The sequence below is a fragment of the Mauremys mutica genome, chromosome 3 (assembly GCF_020497125.1).
Source record: "Mauremys mutica isolate MM-2020 ecotype Southern chromosome 3, ASM2049712v1, whole genome shotgun sequence".
Classification (NCBI taxonomy): domain Eukaryota; kingdom Metazoa; phylum Chordata; order Testudines; family Geoemydidae; genus Mauremys; species Mauremys mutica.
The window spans coordinates 177,019,711-177,039,611 of record NC_059074.1 but is presented as its reverse complement, the minus strand read 5'-3'; the positions used below and the strand labels follow the sequence as shown (position 1 = coordinate 177,039,611).

At 41.1% G+C, this 19,901-nt stretch overlaps 1 protein-coding gene across 2 annotated transcripts in view; it reads left to right on the top strand.

The window, feature by feature from the left end:
- The window catches only part of CALM2 (calmodulin 2), a 21,488-nt gene extending 1,587 nt beyond the window's left edge, over positions 1–19,901 (top strand). For both annotated transcript variants that reach the window (XM_045010120.1, XM_045010121.1), the window contains exons 2-6: positions 3,742–3,772; positions 15,302–15,445; positions 15,520–15,626; positions 16,453–16,588; positions 19,270–19,901. In XM_045010120.1, the coding sequence (XP_044866055.1) occupies positions 3,742–3,772; positions 15,302–15,445; positions 15,520–15,626; positions 16,453–16,588; positions 19,270–19,298 (447 nt within the window). In that variant the 3' untranslated portion in view covers positions 19,299–19,901. The remainder of the gene's footprint in view (positions 1–3,741; positions 3,773–15,301; positions 15,446–15,519; positions 15,627–16,452; positions 16,589–19,269) is intronic.

Here is a 19,901-nt window from a genome sequence, read left to right as displayed (position 1 = left end):
GCTTCTCCACTGCCTGCTGTGGAACTAGCTTAAAACTGTTGAAGTCTGCACAGGATAGTTAGTTCTCTTGTGTAGCTATTGATAGGAATAGTCAAAAGGTTTGACTTAACTATTACACAGTTCTACCTCTAGGGGGTGCATACACTGTTCTGGAGTTGCACTGTATAACTAGTATTGTAGGTCTCTGCTTTAGGCTCTCTAGTTGCTGTTTTAATCACCTGACCACAGATAGGCACTCAGTATTAGAGCTGCAGTTCAGCAACCTAACAGAAAAGATTTAATCTAATGATATCGTAAATTAGCTTGTAAACTTGGAACAAAACTTTAAGGAAACAACATGTTTGAGGATGCATTGAAATGTATTAGAAAAGTTGGAGGTTTTTGATTGCAAACAAAAAATCATCCTCATGTCACACAGATCATCTTAAGCAATGATATTCTTTAAAAGATGATATTTTAGAAGAAAAGTCAGAGGTGGAGGAGGCTTTGGGGCAGAATTTGACTTAGCCACCGCCGGTAACAGATAAGAAACTAACTTTGTGGCGTGGTCAGATCATACCTTCAGAAAAACTGATGGGTAAACAGATGTTCCTGTAGCAAGGTGTCAATAACCTAAGGTCTGTATATACTGGCCTCAATGCATAGTGTGAGCACTGGGAAGTTTCCTAAGGCAACTGTGGCAATGGACTATTTCTGTAGCTGCTACTCCAGCTTCAGAGCTGAAGACAACCTCTGCTGTATGCCTATCAGCTGTATTGGCTGGAATGGCTGGTGGGGACAGATAGCAGCAGACTTGCTGACTACACCTTCAGTTGCTGTCTTGCAGCTGGGCTCTTCCACAGATGGTGTTTGTTTAGTCCTATCTCACCCCCAGTGCAATTCTGTTGCACTGTTTTACTTTCTGTGACTCTATATCTAAGGCTTCAATAGACTGTCTCCCTCTTATCCTGCTTGTGGCAGTATTTGAAGTGGACGTAAGTTTTGGAATAAATGTTCTGGCTAGTGACCTATTGCATGGGTCACTTTCAGAGGCAGAAAATACTTGGGAATCTTAAATTAGGGGAGGGGGAAACACTCAACAAATGAGCTGGACATGTAAACAGTATATAGCATTTAGAAACTCCCAGGTACTGACTTGTTCTTTACTAGTGAGTGACATGCTCACTACTTAACCTGTTTGTGGAGTGTTTAGTGGGTATAAATCACCTAACAGAAGCATGGTACATCTGCTCCAGTCTCTTTGAGCTATAAATGAAACTGGGAAGGTATTGCTTGTTTCGTAGTGTATGTGCTTTGAATGACACACTAAAGGCAGACAACTATAATTTTGCAAGGATGTTTTCTATGGACTTGACTGACACTACAGTATTGCACCAGAGTTTGAAAATATACCATGTAAGAATTGGATGACTGTCTGAATCTGTCCAAATTTTTTTTGTTTTAAAAAGAAAACTGGACCTGATGTTGAGCCTGTACAGCTTTTTGCTTCTGTAGCTAGAGAAGCTCACAAAATAGTGTACATGTCTGTTACTCTGCCAAACTGAGGTGGTGAGACTTGATTCAGTGCTGTGGGATGGGTCACAGGGAACTTGATGGATGCAATGAACAGCTATTTTTGATTTTTCTGTGGTCATTACTGCATCATCCATTCACTTTGTAGGGCACTCCCCCTCTTAAATCTGTGTATCATAGCCCAATTTTCCTGAAGCACTGGGCAAATTCATGAATAATAATTAAATGGAATATTCAGAAGCTAGTATAACCCCTGTTGTAGTTTTTCCACAGTCATGCTTCAAAATAAAAATTTGAATACATGAAACTCTTTCCGATTTTCCTTTCTGTAAATTACCTATTTAATTCACTCATTCCTTTTCCATCAATAGATGGAGTGGGTGATTCCCTGGACAAAGATCTTTGTTCTCATAAGTGAAATGAGTTTGAGAATAATGGCAACATTAAACTGTAATGTCATGCAGTAGTCCTCCCATTTCTTGGTTTTAATACTAGCCTTGAAAGACTAGTCTGATCAACATCACTAAATGAGTGCAGGGCTTTGGAGCTGTGCTCCGGCTCCACTCCAGCTCCGGGCAAAAACCTGCTGCTCTGCGCTCCAGCTCCAGGGTCCACTCCAAAGCCCTGAATCACAAAAAAAAAAAAAGATAAGAGAATCAGTGCTGAAATCTCAAAATTTTTACACAAGCCTGCTAAGTTCCCTGTAAGCTGCATGGCTGCACAGCAGCAGTCTTAGTGCCAGGCACTCAAGGAACTCACCGGGGGCCTGCTGGGAGAGGGGTGACCCGGGCCCAATGGAGTCTAGGCCCAACTTCCTGCGGCCCAGGCGGCCCGACCCCAGCTCTGCTGCAGCTGGGGCAGCTAGGTCTGGACCCAGCTGCGGCCCAGACCCACTGGGGAGGGAGTGCTGTGGCAGGGAGAGGTGCCTCCTCTCCTCCTCTCAGCCCAGGTGCTGCTGCAGGGAGTCCTCTCTCCTTGCCGGAGAACCCTTCTGCACCTCAAACCCCTCATCCCCAGAGCCCTCACACCTCAAGCCCTGAGCCCCCTCCCACACTCCAGACTCAGCCCCACCCCCACAATATGAATTTTGTTACATGTACCAATGTGAAGGTGATGTCACACACCACCTCCATATTGGTGCACATAACAAAATTCATTCCACACATGGGTGGGAAAAATTAGAGGGAACACTGCAAGCCTGCCACATCAGTAAGTGTTTGGAGTAGCTGCAGATTATTAGGTTAATCTGTCAATGGAATTTTAATGGATAAATTTCTAGAAAGATTCTTTAAAGTTGTAACAGCACAACCTCAGCTGAATGCTGTCTGAAGCTTATTTAAAGGTCACCTAGACTTGAAAATTAGAGATTCTTACTAAACTCCTCATACTATTGCATTCTGTCAAAAGGGAAACTTATTTAAAATTGGCTTTAATGACTGTCCTTGCTGCCGGCCCCAACATTCAAACTAATAGAAGGCTTATAGGTATGCATCTTTAAACTGTATTGCAGAATAGATTGAAGTGCCTAAGTCAAAAGGTATTAAAATACAAAATTTAAGACTGATGTTTTAATCAAACTTGTCAGAGAAAAATCTGGTAACTATTTGAATACAAATATATCACTAGTAACTTTCAGTACAAGCTAGTTATTTGATCGCCAGCATTTTATACAGGTATCTTTCAACCGACACATCAAATTTGTTTTAGGAAATGTTTTATTTTAGTGATGACTTTATTATTCTCTTCAAAATACACATTAGTCTGCTTCTGAACCTAGCATGGAACTTAGAGAACAATGGAGAGACCTTACCTATTAAATTTATAGAGACTAAATTCCTAGGTCTTCACTATGGATAATACTGATATACCTGTAAACATGGTCTAGAGGGGACTTGATGGCTCAGGAGTCTAGTAATTGGATGTAGGCTCTTACCTAGGTTAACTGCTCTGTATTCAGTGCTGTTCAGTATTTGGTCATTACTAGCTGGCACTTTAACAGCCTAGGAAATAAGCTGGTGACTAGTCCTGTTGTAGTCAAGATGTGTATTGTAATTTGTTAACCACAGACTATTTTTTGAATCAGCTCTGTAGCTTTAGGACTAAGCTGGAACACTGAAATGCAATAAGCCCTGAGGCTCAGGTACCTAAGAATACTTTTGCAAATAAGCATATTCACTTGTGAATCTATTCTTGTCTTGCTGGAATATAACATTATTTTTTCTATTATAGGCTGATCAACTGACAGAAGAGCAGATTGCAGGTGAGTTTTGAGATGCTATACTAACAAAAAAAAACCATACTTGAAGTTTCACTGAATTGATTTTATCTTAGTTCATGTGGCAAGTCATAATTAATGAGTTAAATATCTAAACAGGTGCTGGAACTAGGTGTGCTGCCGCACACCCTGGCTTGAAGTGGTTTCCATTATATACAGGATTTACAGTTTGGTTCAATGGCTCTCAGCACCCTCACTATACAAATTGTTCAAGCATCCTGTTTCTAAATATAGAAATTACAAACAAGAAGTTGCTGTCTTTAGTTTGGAAGTGAAACTTAGGCTTGGCTTTCCCTTCAGATAACATTGGATACAAATCAGTTGTCTAATTTTGAGATTCTGAATAATTATTTCCTTTAAAACAGTTCAGACCCCATAATATTTATTTAATTATGGGGAAGCCTGTTCTTTCAGTCCTACTTTGCATTGTTAAATTAGGCCTATTTTGTGACAGCCTCAATATAATTTAGAGCACCATATTCCTTAATTGTTATAAAGCTTTAAATATTACTTTGGCTCAGTACTTACTAACTGTTCCTTTACGTTTTACAAAATCATTAATGTTAACTTTAGTGTCAGTGAAGGTATGTACATCTCTTAAAGTAAAGGACTAGGTATGATTCATCCTGAAAGGTGCCTATTTCATGTAACCAAGCTTTGTTAGTGCTTATTGTAATATCAAATACAAGCTCTCATGAACTCTGAGAATTCTGCTTATTACTAATTGCTTAACTGGTCTTATTTGCCTTCTACTTGTTGCTCATTTGCAAATTCAAGATAGCATAAGAACTAATTTTAACTTTTTGCATAATATTTTAGTTGGGGAAGCTACACTATCATGCAAAAAGCAAGAGTTATTACTTATGGATACTTCTTGCTTAATGCTGTTACTCTTGAAGTGAGTGTGGGTCTAAGAATTTCAAAAGTATGGTCCAGGCACTAAGTTTCCCCCACATCCTGAGATAAACATTGACTACTTGCTTGTGGGTGGGGTGGCAGGTAGCTTTAATGATTATTGCTGCTTTTGCAGGAGATGAACTAACTCAGACTTCACTTAGTCTTAAGTCTTTGTCTGTTACTACATTGGGTTATCTAGCTATACAGAATGCAGATCTTGTTAAAATGGTTGAGTTTGAGTGGGGCCTACTGTTTCAGTAGTTCCTGATAAATCTTGAAGTACTTTCCTGCTATTCAAAGTATATTTAAATAGCATTAGAATTAGAGGTAAAGATGTTTGTGTTAAAAATAAACATTGAAGTCTAATCTTACCTGAGTCCTGCTACCCATGTTTAAAATTGCTCCTAAGCATTAATTCCGTATTCAAAAAATTAGATTTTAGATGCATGTAACACCTTTCCTAGCACAGTTTATATTCTCAAACCTTTGGGTATCCTCTCAGCATTTGTTTTGAGCACAATTCCGAAACTGAAGAGCAGTGGGACAGTATTGTGTTTATAGTGAAGTCTGAAAACTCTTGCTAATATTTGGAAGTTAGACTGACTTATGGACTCCAGAAATCAAAGTCTAAGGTTTATTTAATACTTGTAGAATAGGTACCATGGTAGTAAGACCAATCTAATTCAGCATCAGGTCTTTATAGATAGCTGCTTACATCTTTCAACTTTTAAGGTTTTATAGCTAAAGATTAGTGACATTTTTGATCATCTGTTGTCAAGCAACTTGTCTACTGGTTGCTTAAATGGTTGTTAGTGGTCCTCTCTCTTACAGGCTGTAGTAGTCTTTGTACTGGTGACCTCTGCAAGGACACGGGAAGTTCAATATCTGACACTGTTTCAGAGATAATGCAAATGTTGACAGCCCTGTGTTGGTTTGATTGGATAGCAATGACTGCCTGGTGGCTTTGAAATCCAAAAGTGGAAAAAAAAGGACAGCTTGACACCTACATATTGGAGTAGAGAGTTTGAAAAATAGGTCAATTATGGCCTTGACATGATTGTGTTTAAGGTTCTGTTATGCCAGTCATACAGGTCAAGTTACTGATTCTGTAATGCGTATAAAACACTTAAATAATCCATTTAGTTTACATCACTTTGTCTGCCAGGTTTGATTATGGATGCATGTCAGTGTTTAGGATCTTTCCATCATTTGATATCTAGTTTCATCCTGAAAAGTCACATTTGACTTCCTTGAAATGGACTAACTTTGAAAATTCTGTCTTCTGAAAGAGTACACTTTTAGTGGTCTTTTTGTTTTGTGCATTTGACAGCTCTTTTGCAGTACATAATATGGGGGAAATATGGTAGTACTGGTATTTTAATGACACTACAGCATTCATTTACAAATGTACTTGATGCAAGAAAAGACTCTCTTTACATGGGCATGAGATCCTCAAACAGTTGTGGAAAAGCAGTACAGGTTCTCAAGTTTCTCCATTTGGCTAATCTGGACACATCTAAGCACATTGCTAGATCCTGAGATAGTAAAATTTGATGGAGATCTTCTCAAGGAAGAGAATGCACAGCCTGGAAATAAAAAATTGAATTGAAATTGTGGTCTTGACACTTCAATTTTGTTTCCTAAAACTTTACATCTGTAATGCACTCTGAATGTATGGTATACAACTAGTAACTGCATTGTGTAGTAAACGTACTTCAGTGTATCTGAGATGGCAGTGCGGGCTTGGGTTCTTCAAACAGTGTCACTTGTCTGAAGTGACTAAGTGGCAGCTTATTCAACAAATGTCTTCATCGGTGTCAGACTGACAACTGGTGTATATACCAGGTGGCTTGAGACCCAAAAATACTAATGTTGAGACTTGAATTTGGCATTGGAAGACTGACTGATCCCTCTTAATTAGACAATAATTTTTCTTATTTTTGGTAGTGATGCCTACATTTAATCCTGAAGTCCCAGTGATACATAGATGGAAGAAGGCTTCTGAAGAGTTAAGCTATGTCTACACTACACTTTTTAGCGGCATGGCTATGTCACTATAGCCGTGCCACTAAGTCATGCAGTGTAGCCACTGTTGGCCCTCCTACCAACAAAAAACTTCCACCCCGGACAGGCAGCGTTGATGTTGTCAGCAGGAGCACTCTCCTGCCAACAATGTGCAGTTCACACAGGCACTTGTCACCTCAAAACTTTTGTCTTTTGAGGGAGGGGAAGTTCAACACCTCTGAAAGACAATAGCCTGTGTAGACATAGCCTTAGTGGCAGAGGTTAGTCTCTCAGTGATATAGAGAACACTTGAAACCTTTTCATGGCTGTTTAGAAAAGTTACTTGTTTTATTAAAGCAGCTGAAGTCACAGTTGGTAGAACTGTTAAGCGTTTTGAACTGCTTGGTGAAGCCATGTGGTCTTAATTTATGCTGAAGTTACTGCCTGGTACTACAAGTTACCTTTCTGCTTCATGGAGGATATGTAGATTGAACTACTAGCCTGTACAGGTACTCAGCCTTGTTCAGTGAGGATGGGGAAAGAGGTCAGCAAGAATTGTTCCCAGTGTTTCTGCCACTAACTTAACTAATTTCTGGAAGTAGTTGGTCTACCTGTCTAGCGTACCACTTCTGAGTGGGAGCTATCTTTCTTGGCTGACCCAATCTGGGAAGGAGATATTGGGGACCAGATCGACCAAGGACTTGGGAGTTACAACACTTAGACAATCAAAGAAACAACACTGAGGTCCATAAAGCCTGAGTTTCAGATGCCGAGGCTTCCCTCTACAATTAATGGGGAGGGGGGGGAGAGGTGCCTTAGAACAGGAGTTAAAAAGCAGCAAAGTTGGTGGAGAGCTGCCTAAGCTATCCTGTGGTAGATGATGAGGGATGTCTTCTAAGTCCTATCCTTCTCTTGGAGATGGACATCTAAATTTTGGGCTGCAATTTGCAGAAGGCATCTTTGCTAATGAAGATGAAAGGGAAGTAGATGGCTTAACTCCCCACAACCATCAGAGGAGGTGGTAGCAGTGCCCACCTTCTCTTTTAGGCCCATAGCTAGAACATTGACCTGATATGTGGGAGACCAGATTCAATTACCCTTTCAGGCAGAAAGCTTGGAGGTGGTGGTGCCCTTTCCTCTGTACAGATTTTTGCATGGTACCTGGTCCAGTAGGCAGCCTCTGAGCATGCCTACTTAACTAGCTCCTGCATGAGGGCCTAATCATCTGGATATCTAGAGGGAGGCAGCAGTGCACATGCTTAGTCGAACATAGATCCCCTAGGGAATTCTGAGCCCAAGAACTTAATCAGTTTAGACACCTACAGTTTTGGTTGGGAGTCTTATGGAGCCTAAAACAAGGAATCGGGCACCTGAATACCTTGTGAATCAGTGTGTGGGTCCATTAGTGGAGGAGACTGCTACTTTGTCCAGTAGGAGGACAGGGTACTAGTTCATCTGAGATGATTAAGCATTGGCTCAGGAAGCTGTTGTAACAAACTAGCTGATTTGCTACTTTACCTTAGTTAAGTATTTGTCCAAAAATAATTGGACAGTTGACTAGTCAAATATTGGTCAAACATTGTCAAATGGTCAAAGTTTAAATCACTAACAATTTCTTAGAATAGTAACAAAGCAAGACTTTATGGTCTGCAATAGGCTTATTAAGCCTAATTACAAATAAGTTACTTAACTGAGTTCCTTTAGCATAGAAAATGAAAGACAATGAAGTGAAGATCTTAAATGAGACTTATGTTCTTTAGCAGTGTTGGTTCATATTTATATATGAATGTTCAAAACTGAAGTTACAAAAGAGAAATTATAAAAATGACTAAGAGTTTTAAATGTTTGTATGCTAGGTAGGAAGTTGTGCAGCTTTTCAAGCACCCTGATAGCTGTGCAGCTTTTCTCTGGGGAGGAGGCTTAAGGTTGGTCTGCACTAAAAAATTAGATCGACCTAGCTATATCGCTCAGTGGTGTGATGTCCACACCCTTAAGTGACACAAGTTAAGTCCCTGTGTTGACAGCAGTAGGTCAGAAATTCTTCCATTGACCGACCTACAGCCTCAGGTGCACTACCTACATCAGTGGGAGAACCCCTCCTGCTGGCGTAGGTAGTGTCTACACCAGTGGTCTCAACTCTTGCAGGTAATGGCCCCCTTTCCCCTATTCCCTCCCTTTTTCTAGGGGCCAGAGCTGTGGATGGGCCACAGTTGGGGCTGGTGGTGGTGGAACTCTGGGTGGGCCACACTGGGGACTGGTGGCCGGGCCACTGGCCGAGTGCAGAGCTGCACCAAAGCTGGAGACACCTGGTGTGGAGCCAGGAGCAGAGCTAAGTGTGGGGCAGGGCTGGGTGGTGCTTCCTGGCCTGGCTTGGCCTGCTGCACTCCCCTGAACGTTCCTCTGCACCCACCTAGAGGGGCGCATCTCACAGTTGGGGGACCTCTGGTGTACACTGAAGCACTATAGCACCTCAGCTGCACTGTTATAGCATTTTAAGTGTAGATATGCCCTTTGTGATTGTAAACCCTTTCCACTCCCTTCTGAGTTAAGGTCTGTATGTTTGTCTAGTTTAAATTGCAAGATCTTCAGGGCAGGAACTGTCTTAACTTGTTTGTGCTTTGTAAATGGCTATGTGCATTGTATATATTTGTATGCCAGGCCCGCATGCAATGTTTGGGTTGAATCTATTAGAACAATCAAGATACTTAACTTTCAGTTCATCATTTTCCAACAGATGTCATTAGCATGTAGTGAAATGAGAGATCATGACACTTAAATAGGCTTGCTTTGGATGGCATCATGATGCAATCTGTTAGCATAGGCCACTTCTTACATCAGGGCATTCTTGCTGGAATATCTTACTGGTCAGTTGACCAGCTTGCCAAGCCTACTTTCTGTTTGGGGGAAGACTGAGAAAGTGATAGCAAAATACTGTACCTGGTCAACACCTGGAGAATCTAAGCTTCTTCAAACTGAGCCAGTTATGTTTCTAGCCTGGATATGGTAGACTGCTGACCAAGAGATGAGAGCATCAGTATAGCTGAGTTCAGTCTCTCACTTATCAGTTGTTTTTATACTGTTGAACACAAGAGATTGATACTTGCTGACATTGGCAAGGATAGCCAGAGTGGCCCTGGAATGCCTGCAATTTGAGTATGAAGAAGATCCTACTGGGTGATAGCTGTGGGTACCACCAGGCTTGAAAGGCTCTAACATACTCATGTGCTACAGTGCTGTAATGTGTAGGTGTCCTACTGTACCATTTTTGGACCACAATGGCTTGCCTCAGTGTCAGACTGGCACTGGAGTCTAGATGAGTTCACTTGGATTAGTGTTAATGTGGATAATATCCATTACCATTACCCTCTATACAGCTAATGTCCTTGGTCATTTTCTATTACATAACATACACCTCTACCCCAATATAATGCTGTCCTTGGGAGCCAAAAAATCTTACCACGTTATAGGTCAAACCGCATTATATCGAACTTGCTTTGATCCGCTGCAGTGCGCAGCCCTGCCCCCCCGGAGCACCGCCTTACCCTCTTGTTCGAATTCATGTTATATCGATCAGGGTAGAGGGGTACTGATTTCTGATGGAGTCTAACTTTTTTATTACTCAAGTAGATCCCAGTATTGCCAACCCAAATTGTCAAATCCAGACACATGATTTTTGTGAGCCTGAGTCAGGCTTATCAAAAATCATGGTTATGTAAAAACAATAGATTTGGTATTCTTTTCATTTGCCTTCTGCTTTTTGATCCATTAGGATGCACTGGGGTCACATTTTGAAGCTTTCTCCACAGCCACGAGGGCTAGAAAGTTACTTTTTGCTTAAAGAGGGCTGAAATCGTCAAATATCCACTTTGTGTTCCTTAAAGCCTCAGCTCTTGGAGTAATCATGAGACCTTTGACAAAATCATGAGTTGGCAATGTGAGGTCCACAGGTACCTCCAGAAGTCACAGTAGCTGTATTGGCCAAGAACGTGTTTTCATGTGAGACTTGGCCAGGAGTCTGTCGTCTTGCTGATGCAGCTCTTGTCAGTTAGCCATGGCTTTGTCACCTCCAAATTGACCTATTGTAATATCCTTTACTTGAGGCTACTCCTGAAGACTATTTGGAAACGTCAGCTGGTACAGTTGCCCACTTAGCACTGTTTCCTGTAGTTTTATATACCTTTGCTCTATAAAGGGATTACACTGGCTTCAAATACATCTCATTGTGATACAGCAATAGTTGTCACAACACTGAAATTTACTCTCCCCACCACTGATCCACAGGACCCTGAACATGTATTGAAGCGTATTTCCTAGACTCTCACTGTTGTAATGGAGGTGGGAGTGTCCCTTTTCACAGGGAATGACTGACTTAACTGTAACTCTTGTGAGCATGCTAACTGGTATCTGCATGTAAAATAAATGTAGAGTTGCAAACTGGTGATGTAGTGCAGTGGTTTTCAACCAGGGGTCCAGGGCCCCCTGGTGGGCTGCAAACAGGTTTCAGGGGGTCCACCAAGCAGGGTCAGTGTTAGATTCACTGGAGCCCAGGGCAGAAAGCCAAAGCCCTGCCATGCAGTGCTGAAGCCTGGGGCTGAAGTTGAAGCCTGAGCAACAGCTTTGTAGCCTGTTGTAAAACTAGGCAAATATCTAAATGAGTTGATAAACCCTCTGGAAGACCTTTGCGTACATGTACCCCTGGTTGAGAACTACTGCCTTGGGATATTCAGTGTACAACATGAATCTTAAGGCTTATCTACACTGGCAATTTACAGTGCTGCAACTTTCTCTCTCAGGGGTGAGACACCCCCACCCCCTCCTGAGCCCAGCAAGTTTCAGTGCTGTAAAGCACCAGTGTAAACAGTGCACCGGTGCTGGGAGCTATGCCCCTCATGGAGGTGGGTGTGGGGTTTTTTGAGAGGACTGTCTCTCCCAGTGCTCTGCTACGACCACACAAGCCACTTTAAAGCGCTGAAACGTTGCCAGTGTAGACTAGCCCATAGTCACCTAAGTAGGTGACAACACAACTTACTATGAATACTGCAGGTGGATGTGTATTAGTGAGAACTGTCTCTTGGAATACTTACTGTTGAGAAATTTAGGAAAAATCCACACCCCTGAATGACTCTGTTAAACTGACCTAACACCTGTTGTGGACAACGCTTGCTTGACTGGAGAACTCTAAACTTTTTCTATTGACCTAGCTACTGCCTCTTGGGGGGGCCGGGAGGGGGGGGGCTGCCTTGTGCTTAGCTAGCAGAATTTTCAGAATATTTTAGTCATTAAGGCTCAAACCAGCTTCATGCAAAGAAAATGTAAATTAGTAGTCAAACCTTACTTTTAAGTTTAAATTGGGTACCTGTTGCCAAAGGCAGATGTTTTTAGTATGGACTCAAACAGCTTCATTACTGGATTGTACAGCCAAACAAAGTTTCTTGTACAGTAACTCCCCACTTAATGTCCTCTTGCTTAACATTGTTTCGATGGAGCAGGGACATAACATTACTGAACATGCTCGTTTAAAGTTGTGCAATGCTCCACAATAATGTTTGGCTGCCTGAGCCCCACTCTCAGCTCCCCTACACCCCCATCCCAGTGCCTCCTGCCTGCCCACGGAGCAGCGCCTTCCCCCTGTTCACCTTGCCTCCTGCCTGATTGCTGCATTCAGGAGGCAGGGGAGGGAGCGGGGAGGCTGCATTCTGCATCCTCACTCCTTCACCAGCCTCCTGTATACTGCAAGACAGCTGATTGCCATGGACAGGAGGCAGGGGGAGCAGGGGGAAGACACTGATCCATGGGATCCACCAGCGGACGGGAGGCACTGGGGTGGTGGTGTAGGGGGGTTTGTCAGCCTGTTTAATACCTGTATTAAATTGCTTGTTTAAAATATGTATATAATACCTTTTGTCTGCCCCTCTCCCCCCCCCCCCAAAATGGAACCTAACACCCCTTCCTTTCCATTCATTCTTATGGGGAAATTGGAGTCACTTAACATTTTGCTTAAAGTCAAATTTTTCAGGACCATAACTACAATGTTAAGTGAGGAGTTACTGTACTAACCGTTGGGGAATGTAGCTGGTATTTGGGAGTACTTGCAGGTGTTTACATCTGTCTCTGGTACAGTAGGTAGCTATGAGGCACTCATCTCTAAACTGATCCTTAATCACAACTTTATAAGGCTGTGAAGGCTTACTTTGAGCAGTGCTAGAACTGAAACAAATTAATACCTCCTGGAAATGCTCACAATTGCACTTAACCACCTGAGTGGATTGACTAATATTTCTAGTGAAGAATAAAGTGCAACTGAGCCCTCAAATTGAGCTGTAACTATTCTACAATTGTACAAGAGCCAAATACTTCTGATTTTTTTTTTCACTTAAGGATAAAAGGTGGTTGTTCAAAGGCTACTTTTGTCTAGGATATTGTGACTGAAATATCTGTCACTGCCTACTTTAGTAATGTACAAAAGTGCTAGTGATGTTTCATCTATAGTAGTATATGAAAAGGCTGCTAATGAAGTCTGTCTTTTTTTGTTCTAAGTAGGGTGACCAGATGTCCTGATTTTATAGGGACAGTCCCGATTTTTGGGTCTGTCTTATATAGGCTCCTATTACACTCCCCCCCGCCACCCCCACCCTCCATCACGATTTTTCACATTTGCTGTCTGGTCACCCTAGTTCCAAGTCTATTGTATTTTCAAATGTTCCTGTGGTTTAGTGATTTGTGATTATCAGCACCATAAGTCTTAAACATGGCCTTGCTTGGTTAAGTTTGGCAAGTGGGTCAACTAATGTCAGTTGACCATCTATTTGACCAAAGTCAAATGTTAAATATTCCGGCAAGAATGTCCTGATATAGGTGGCCACCTTCCTTTTGATTTCATTATGATGCATTTTCATTTTTAGAATATTTAATTGGTTTGCATTTGAGTTAAAACTCTGACTTGGTTTTGAGTTAGCGCCTCAGGCTTCTCATAAGAGATGGCTTGAACCTGCTGCTTTTGAGTATCGTATGTAACGGGACTTACCAGTTAAAATCAAGCTACATGTTTACTTGCAAAACCTCTGCAAGTGGACTCAAATGGTTTTATTCACTTCAAGCATGCTTCCTTTAGATCAGCAGAAGTAGCCAATTTCTGGATGGCTCTACTTTAAATTCTCTAAGATGGGATATAGAATACACTAATGCTAGGGCTAATCAAAACAAATTTGGAAAACTGACTCATTTCCATAGTAACAGTCAAAATTAAACAATTTCTAATTTTAATACTAAACTTTAATCTATGGCTAACCTTTTCATGTTAGAAAAATAGGCACATTTCTTAAACACAACTCCTTCAGTTAGGGAGCATGCTCACTAGGTACTGACAGATGGCCTCCATTTTTATGCATGAAAGAGGATTGAATTACATTTAGGGTTTCCAGTTCTAGGTGAAATTCACTCCAGCAAATATTTAAGAGCTTTTCTCAGACTTACTATGCTCTGTTTCAGACTTGAATTGAATTGTTCTGTAGGTAAGCCTGTTAGACCCAAAGACTGCTGAGAAATTTTCTACTCCTGGGGGAATTCTGCACCACGGCACATATGCAGAATTTGTCCCCCACAGATTTCTTTGCTTCCCTGCAGAGAGATGTTCCTGACACACATCACTCCTCAGCTGTGGAGGGATCACTGTATGGGGAGCTGCTCCCCCATCCACCCAATGCTTGTGCATCCAAACCCCCTCATACCCAGACCCTCCTGCAGAGCCTCACTCAGCTGGATCCAGAACCCGCCCCCAACCCTATGAGTCCCATTCCCCCTGTTCCTGGACCCATCCCAATGAGCCACTTGCACTTGGATCCCCACCCCACTGAGCCCAACCAGCTTCACCTGGATCCTCACCCCACTGAGCCCAACCAGCTTCACCTGGATCCCCACCCCATTCCCCCAGCATCTGGGCCCCTCACACTGAGCCCTAACCATCTTTACTGGACCCTCCCCCCCCCCCCCGCAGCATCTCATTAACATTGCATCCAGACCTCCCTAACAAGCCCCTGTGCAACCAGATTGCCCCACACCTGGATCCCCCCACTGAGCTGCCTGCACCCAGCTAGCTCCACACAGAACCCTCTCAACCCACACCTGGATTCCCACACACACTAAGCCCCCTCCACATTTGGACCCTGCCAGACAGTGAGCCTGCCTGTCTGCACCTGGCATGGAGGGGCAGGGCCCTGGGATGTTTCTGGGGCAGACCTGGTCCTTGTGCTGCCAGTGTTGGGTGCAGCCTCACTGAGTCCGTGCCCGGGGGGGAGTGGAGCTGCAGATCAATCTTGCACCTCTGTGCAGCCAGTGGCCTGTGCTCCCCAATCCAATGCTGGAGCCTCCACATTTGACACAATTTGCAGAATTTAATTTTTTGGCACAGAATGTCCTTGGGTAATTTTCCTTCAAAGCAAGGGCTCTAGATTCAATATTGTAGAAAACTAAATTCAATTCCTGAAATAACCAATAACCTGTAATCTAAAACAGGAAACCTTAAGTGTTTATAATCACAGGTGATACTTTTTTAGACTTTTTGATTATTAAAACCAACTTAAATTGAAATGACTAATCTCTTGTCTTGTCAAACAGAATTCAAAGAAGCCTTTTCACTATTTGACAAGGATGGTGATGGTACTATAACAACAAAGGAATTGGGGACAGTGATGAGGTCACTTGGTCAAAACCCAACAGAAGCTGAGTTACAGGATATGATCAATGAAGTAGATGCTGATGGTAAGCTTTCTAAAGAGCAATTTGTTGAAAATAAACTTCTGAGATGTGTTACTAATAACAGAATTCTCTTGCAGGCAATGGCACAATTGACTTTCCAGAATTTCTGACAATGATGGCAAGAAAAATGAAAGATACAGACAGTGAAGAAGAAATTAGAGAAGCATTCCGTGTGTTTGATAAGGTACTAAAGTATCGTATAAGGTTTGCAAGTTAGTTGAGGGATTGAATAAAACAGATTCCAAATAACTTACCACTAAATCCCAAATGACTAGTCTAGAAATACTTTATACAGTAGTAAGGTTATACCTAGTCATTACTAATTGCCACTATTGTTGGACTTTGGATGATCCTCTCATGTAACAAATGGAAGGCCTGGAAATATTTTAGATGCTAGTCAGTGGGGAAACTACTTCTCCTCTTATTTTGGGTGGTTGTGAAATCATAATAAACCTCATTGGGAGGCATGTTTACAACACTTAATGTACATTTGGAGATCCCTTTCAGGAGCTGGAAATACAGCTTCTATAAGTTTATAGGCTCTCAGCAGTACTAAACATTTTGGCTGCAAGATGTATTCAAATGCACTAAAAGCTGTTTACATTCGAACAATGGCTTGTTCCTCATACTTACAAATGTACAATATCAAAGTGTGGTTGAGAACTGCAACAGCTTACTGCATGTACATAATTGTTTATAGAGGAAATATCAAACCAGACCACTTAGATTTTCTTGAATGGTATAGCTGATATAATATGCATATTAAGTCAGTTGTACAGTTAAGTAAATGCAGAGCCAATAACTTATGAATTACTGAGATACTACTGCAAACAAATTTGACATGGTCACTTGCCCTCTGGAAGTGATGTGATGGGGAGAGCAATTAGCAACTCTTCTATTCTAGAGAAGCTCCTAAATGTTGTCCAGAAGTACTGTATGTAGAGTAATTTCAGGGGTTATTTGGTTTACATTGAAATTCTCCTTAAATGGTTTTAAACTTGTTTCTTTAGGATGGAAATGGATATATTAGTGCTGCAGAACTTCGCCATGTGATGACAAATCTTGGAGAGAAGCTAACAGATGAAGAAGTTGATGAGATGATTAGGGAAGCAGACATTGATGGTGATGGTCAAGTAAACTATGAAGGTAAATTTCACTAGAAACAGTGGATTCTTGCTTTCTGGTCTGAGGAGTTACTTGGTGGATAAGGATGACCTGAAGTGTTCAGCTGAAGCTTCATTCAACTACACCAGATCACAAGAATTTACATTTATGTGGGAAATGTCTCCTCAATGTAGGGATTTTATGGAGAAGGATACCTAACTGTATATATTTGGTACAATTTAAATCATTCCAACTCCTCAAATAGCTTCATAAGTGATTCTTTGGCTCCCAGTTATAGATACCAGTTTATCACTGCTTTTGCTTCTAGAGATGAAGGATGGCAATGGAACTGTTATACAGACCAGTTAAATTCGGGTGGCTAATGCAGTGTTATAAAATCCTTCCCAAAACTAACTCAACCAGAACCAGTAGCTCCTTCCAGTACAATGTTGTACAGAATGAGGAGATGAGTTTAACTGGTGGTTGTACATGTATTGTGTTTCAGCTCTGCCCCAATTAAAGCTATTAATCTGAAAACCATACTAGGAAATCTAGTCTGAAGTCTGTCAAGAGTTAAATCTTAAACTAACTTTGCTGGTGTAAGAATTATTTGAGGAGAATCCCTTAAATCCAGTAGTCTAAAGAACTCTAGACTTAACAAATAAAGTATTTAATATGAAATAGTACAGCAGTGACTACTTATACCAAGTTTGTGTTCCTTAGTCACTGGTATCCTAAGACTCTTTGTTTAAATCCATGAACATTTTAAATGTGAGTGCTTGATCACATCTGATCATAGTGCCAAAGGGGTACTATTGTTTGGAATGAAGCTGGATGGTGTTAAGATTTCACTTTATCCTTGGGAATTGTACATATTGTAAGGACCCTAGTTGATCTCATGTCCATAGATAATTTTTAGCTCAACTCTAGGGCAGCCAAGGGAGTTTTTATGGATACCTAAAAAGGAATCAAATCCTTCAGCTGTAACAGTCCTTAATATTTTTAGTCAGCTAAGATTACACACCTTTCTGTATATCTTTAAACTTTGTAAGTTTTGGCTTTGGAGTGAGAAGCAATTTAATTAGACTTGCTGTTTAATGGGACCAAAGTTGCTACTGCAATATAAATTGCTGTAAGAGGGTAAGCAAACAACCATTTAGACTTCTAGCAATTAGTTGCTTGTTTCTATAACTCTGTACACTATCAATCCTATATATAGCCAGTTTTCATTTTGACAGTCTAGCACTAGTCCCTGTAATCTACATCTTAGACATTTTTCAAAGAAAAGGTTCCACTTTTCCTGAAGCAAAAAGGCAAATTTTTAGAGGGCAACTAACATTAAGCACATTTTAATGGCCAGGACCAAATAAATCATGTTTCACTGCATACATAAAATCTAGACCCTGAGAGCTCTATTTTAGTAATTGTTTCTTTCCTTTTCTTCCCCTTTATAAATGGCTAGTCCCCTACCTTGAAGCTAAAGCGGGGAAATTACACCAGAGTATGAAGAAAGCACATACAATAAGGGACTGACATCCTGTTCCACCTCTCCTGCCATTCTTCCCTCCCCTACCAAAAGAAGTGTGCTGCTCATTTGAGAGAGCAGGTCCCTTCTTCCAGCAGTCTTTGTGGCTCCTTCTCCCTGTGCTGCTCAGTGGCTAGTCAATGCCTCCAAGAGCATGCCAGTTAATGTCTTCAGATGCCCTCAAACTCAACCCCATCAGCATGTTCATCCCTAGGTCAATGAAACCCAGATTCACAGATTCTAAATTCAGGAGGGACTATTGTGGTGGTGTATTCTGACCTCCTGTGTAACACATGCCATAGAAATTCCCTAAAATAATTCCTAGAGTATATTTTTAGGAAAAGCATTCAATCTGGATTTAAATTCAGTGATGGATTCTCCATCACGACCTTTACTGTCAAAAACGTGCACCTTATTTCCAGTATGAATTTCTCCAGCATCAACTTTCAGCCATTGGATCATGTTACATCTTTCTCTGCTGTAATGGGGGGACAAAATAGTTAATGGGCTCTTGATGTAGATATTTAGACTGTAATCAAGTCACCCCTAAACCATCAACTGCTTCATTGATTCATAGTGCAACCACAATAAACAAAAGCTAGTTATTTCAATTTTGTATTTCATGGCAGTTAACTTTCCCTCTCCTATGAAAGTGACTGGTAATGCAGCCTTTGCCCAGCAGTCAAAGTGGGTCAGGTACAATAATGAAGGGCAATAGTACTGTACAGAGTGGAAGTCTCTTCAAAGCAGACAAATATCTGCAGCTGCTAAGTATTTGCTAAAGATATGTTAAAGACCTTCTGAAAACTTTAATTATGGCCTTCTAGGGGGCTGCTAGAAACATTATTTCTTAACTCTGGTATGAAGTGTAAGATAAGGCCCCAAAACTTTGAGACTCAATACCACAAATGTTCCTTATGTTTCATGGGACAAGCTGAGCCCCAGTAAGTTTAGAACTAAAACTCCAGCAAATGACATGCTCATATAGGTCACAGGGTTCATCTGGAATAGAGTGCTGGAGAAGATAGCATAATTTCAAACCTCTTCCTGCAAGAGGCATCTCAGACATTCACTAGCACAGTAGCTCTGTAAATACAGTAATCCTTACCATTTGTAGTGAGGGAGATTCCTTTCTGTTCTGAGAGCCTCTAAGAATTTAATTTGTAAGATACTAATACAACTTTCTTTTCCTTTGCAGAGTTTGTACAAATGATGACAGCAAAGTGAAGATTGTACAGAATGTGTTAAATTTCTTGTACAAAATTGTTTATTTGCCTTCTCTGTTTGTAACTTATCTGTAAAAGGTTTTTCCCCTTACTGTCAAAAGAATATGCATGTATAGTAATTAGAATTCCATTCCATGTTTTTCTCCCTTTATCTTACTGTCATTGTTCTGATAATTTTTTGGAAAATTGATCAAAGTAACAAATGTTGCATGTGGCTTACTCTGGATATTTAAGCCCTTCTGCACATCTAAAGTTAGTTGGAGTTGATCAAATGAGGGAACATCTTGGTTATGCCTGTTAAAGTAGCTTTCTTTAGGAAACTTAGCATGTTGAAATGTGGAGCCTTAACTCTGCGTGGACTATTGATAGTTAACAATATGAAACTTAAAAGTTGCACTATTGCAAAACGGGTGTATTATCCAGGTACTCGTACACTATTTTTTTGTACTACTGGTCCTGTACCGGAAAAACATTTTCTCCTATTACTATGCTTTTTAAACTTTGTTTAGCCACTTATTTTCAAAAGAATCTGCTTATGGCACAATTTGCCTCAAATCCATTCCAAGTTGTATATTTGTTTTCCAATAAAAAAAATTTCAACTTA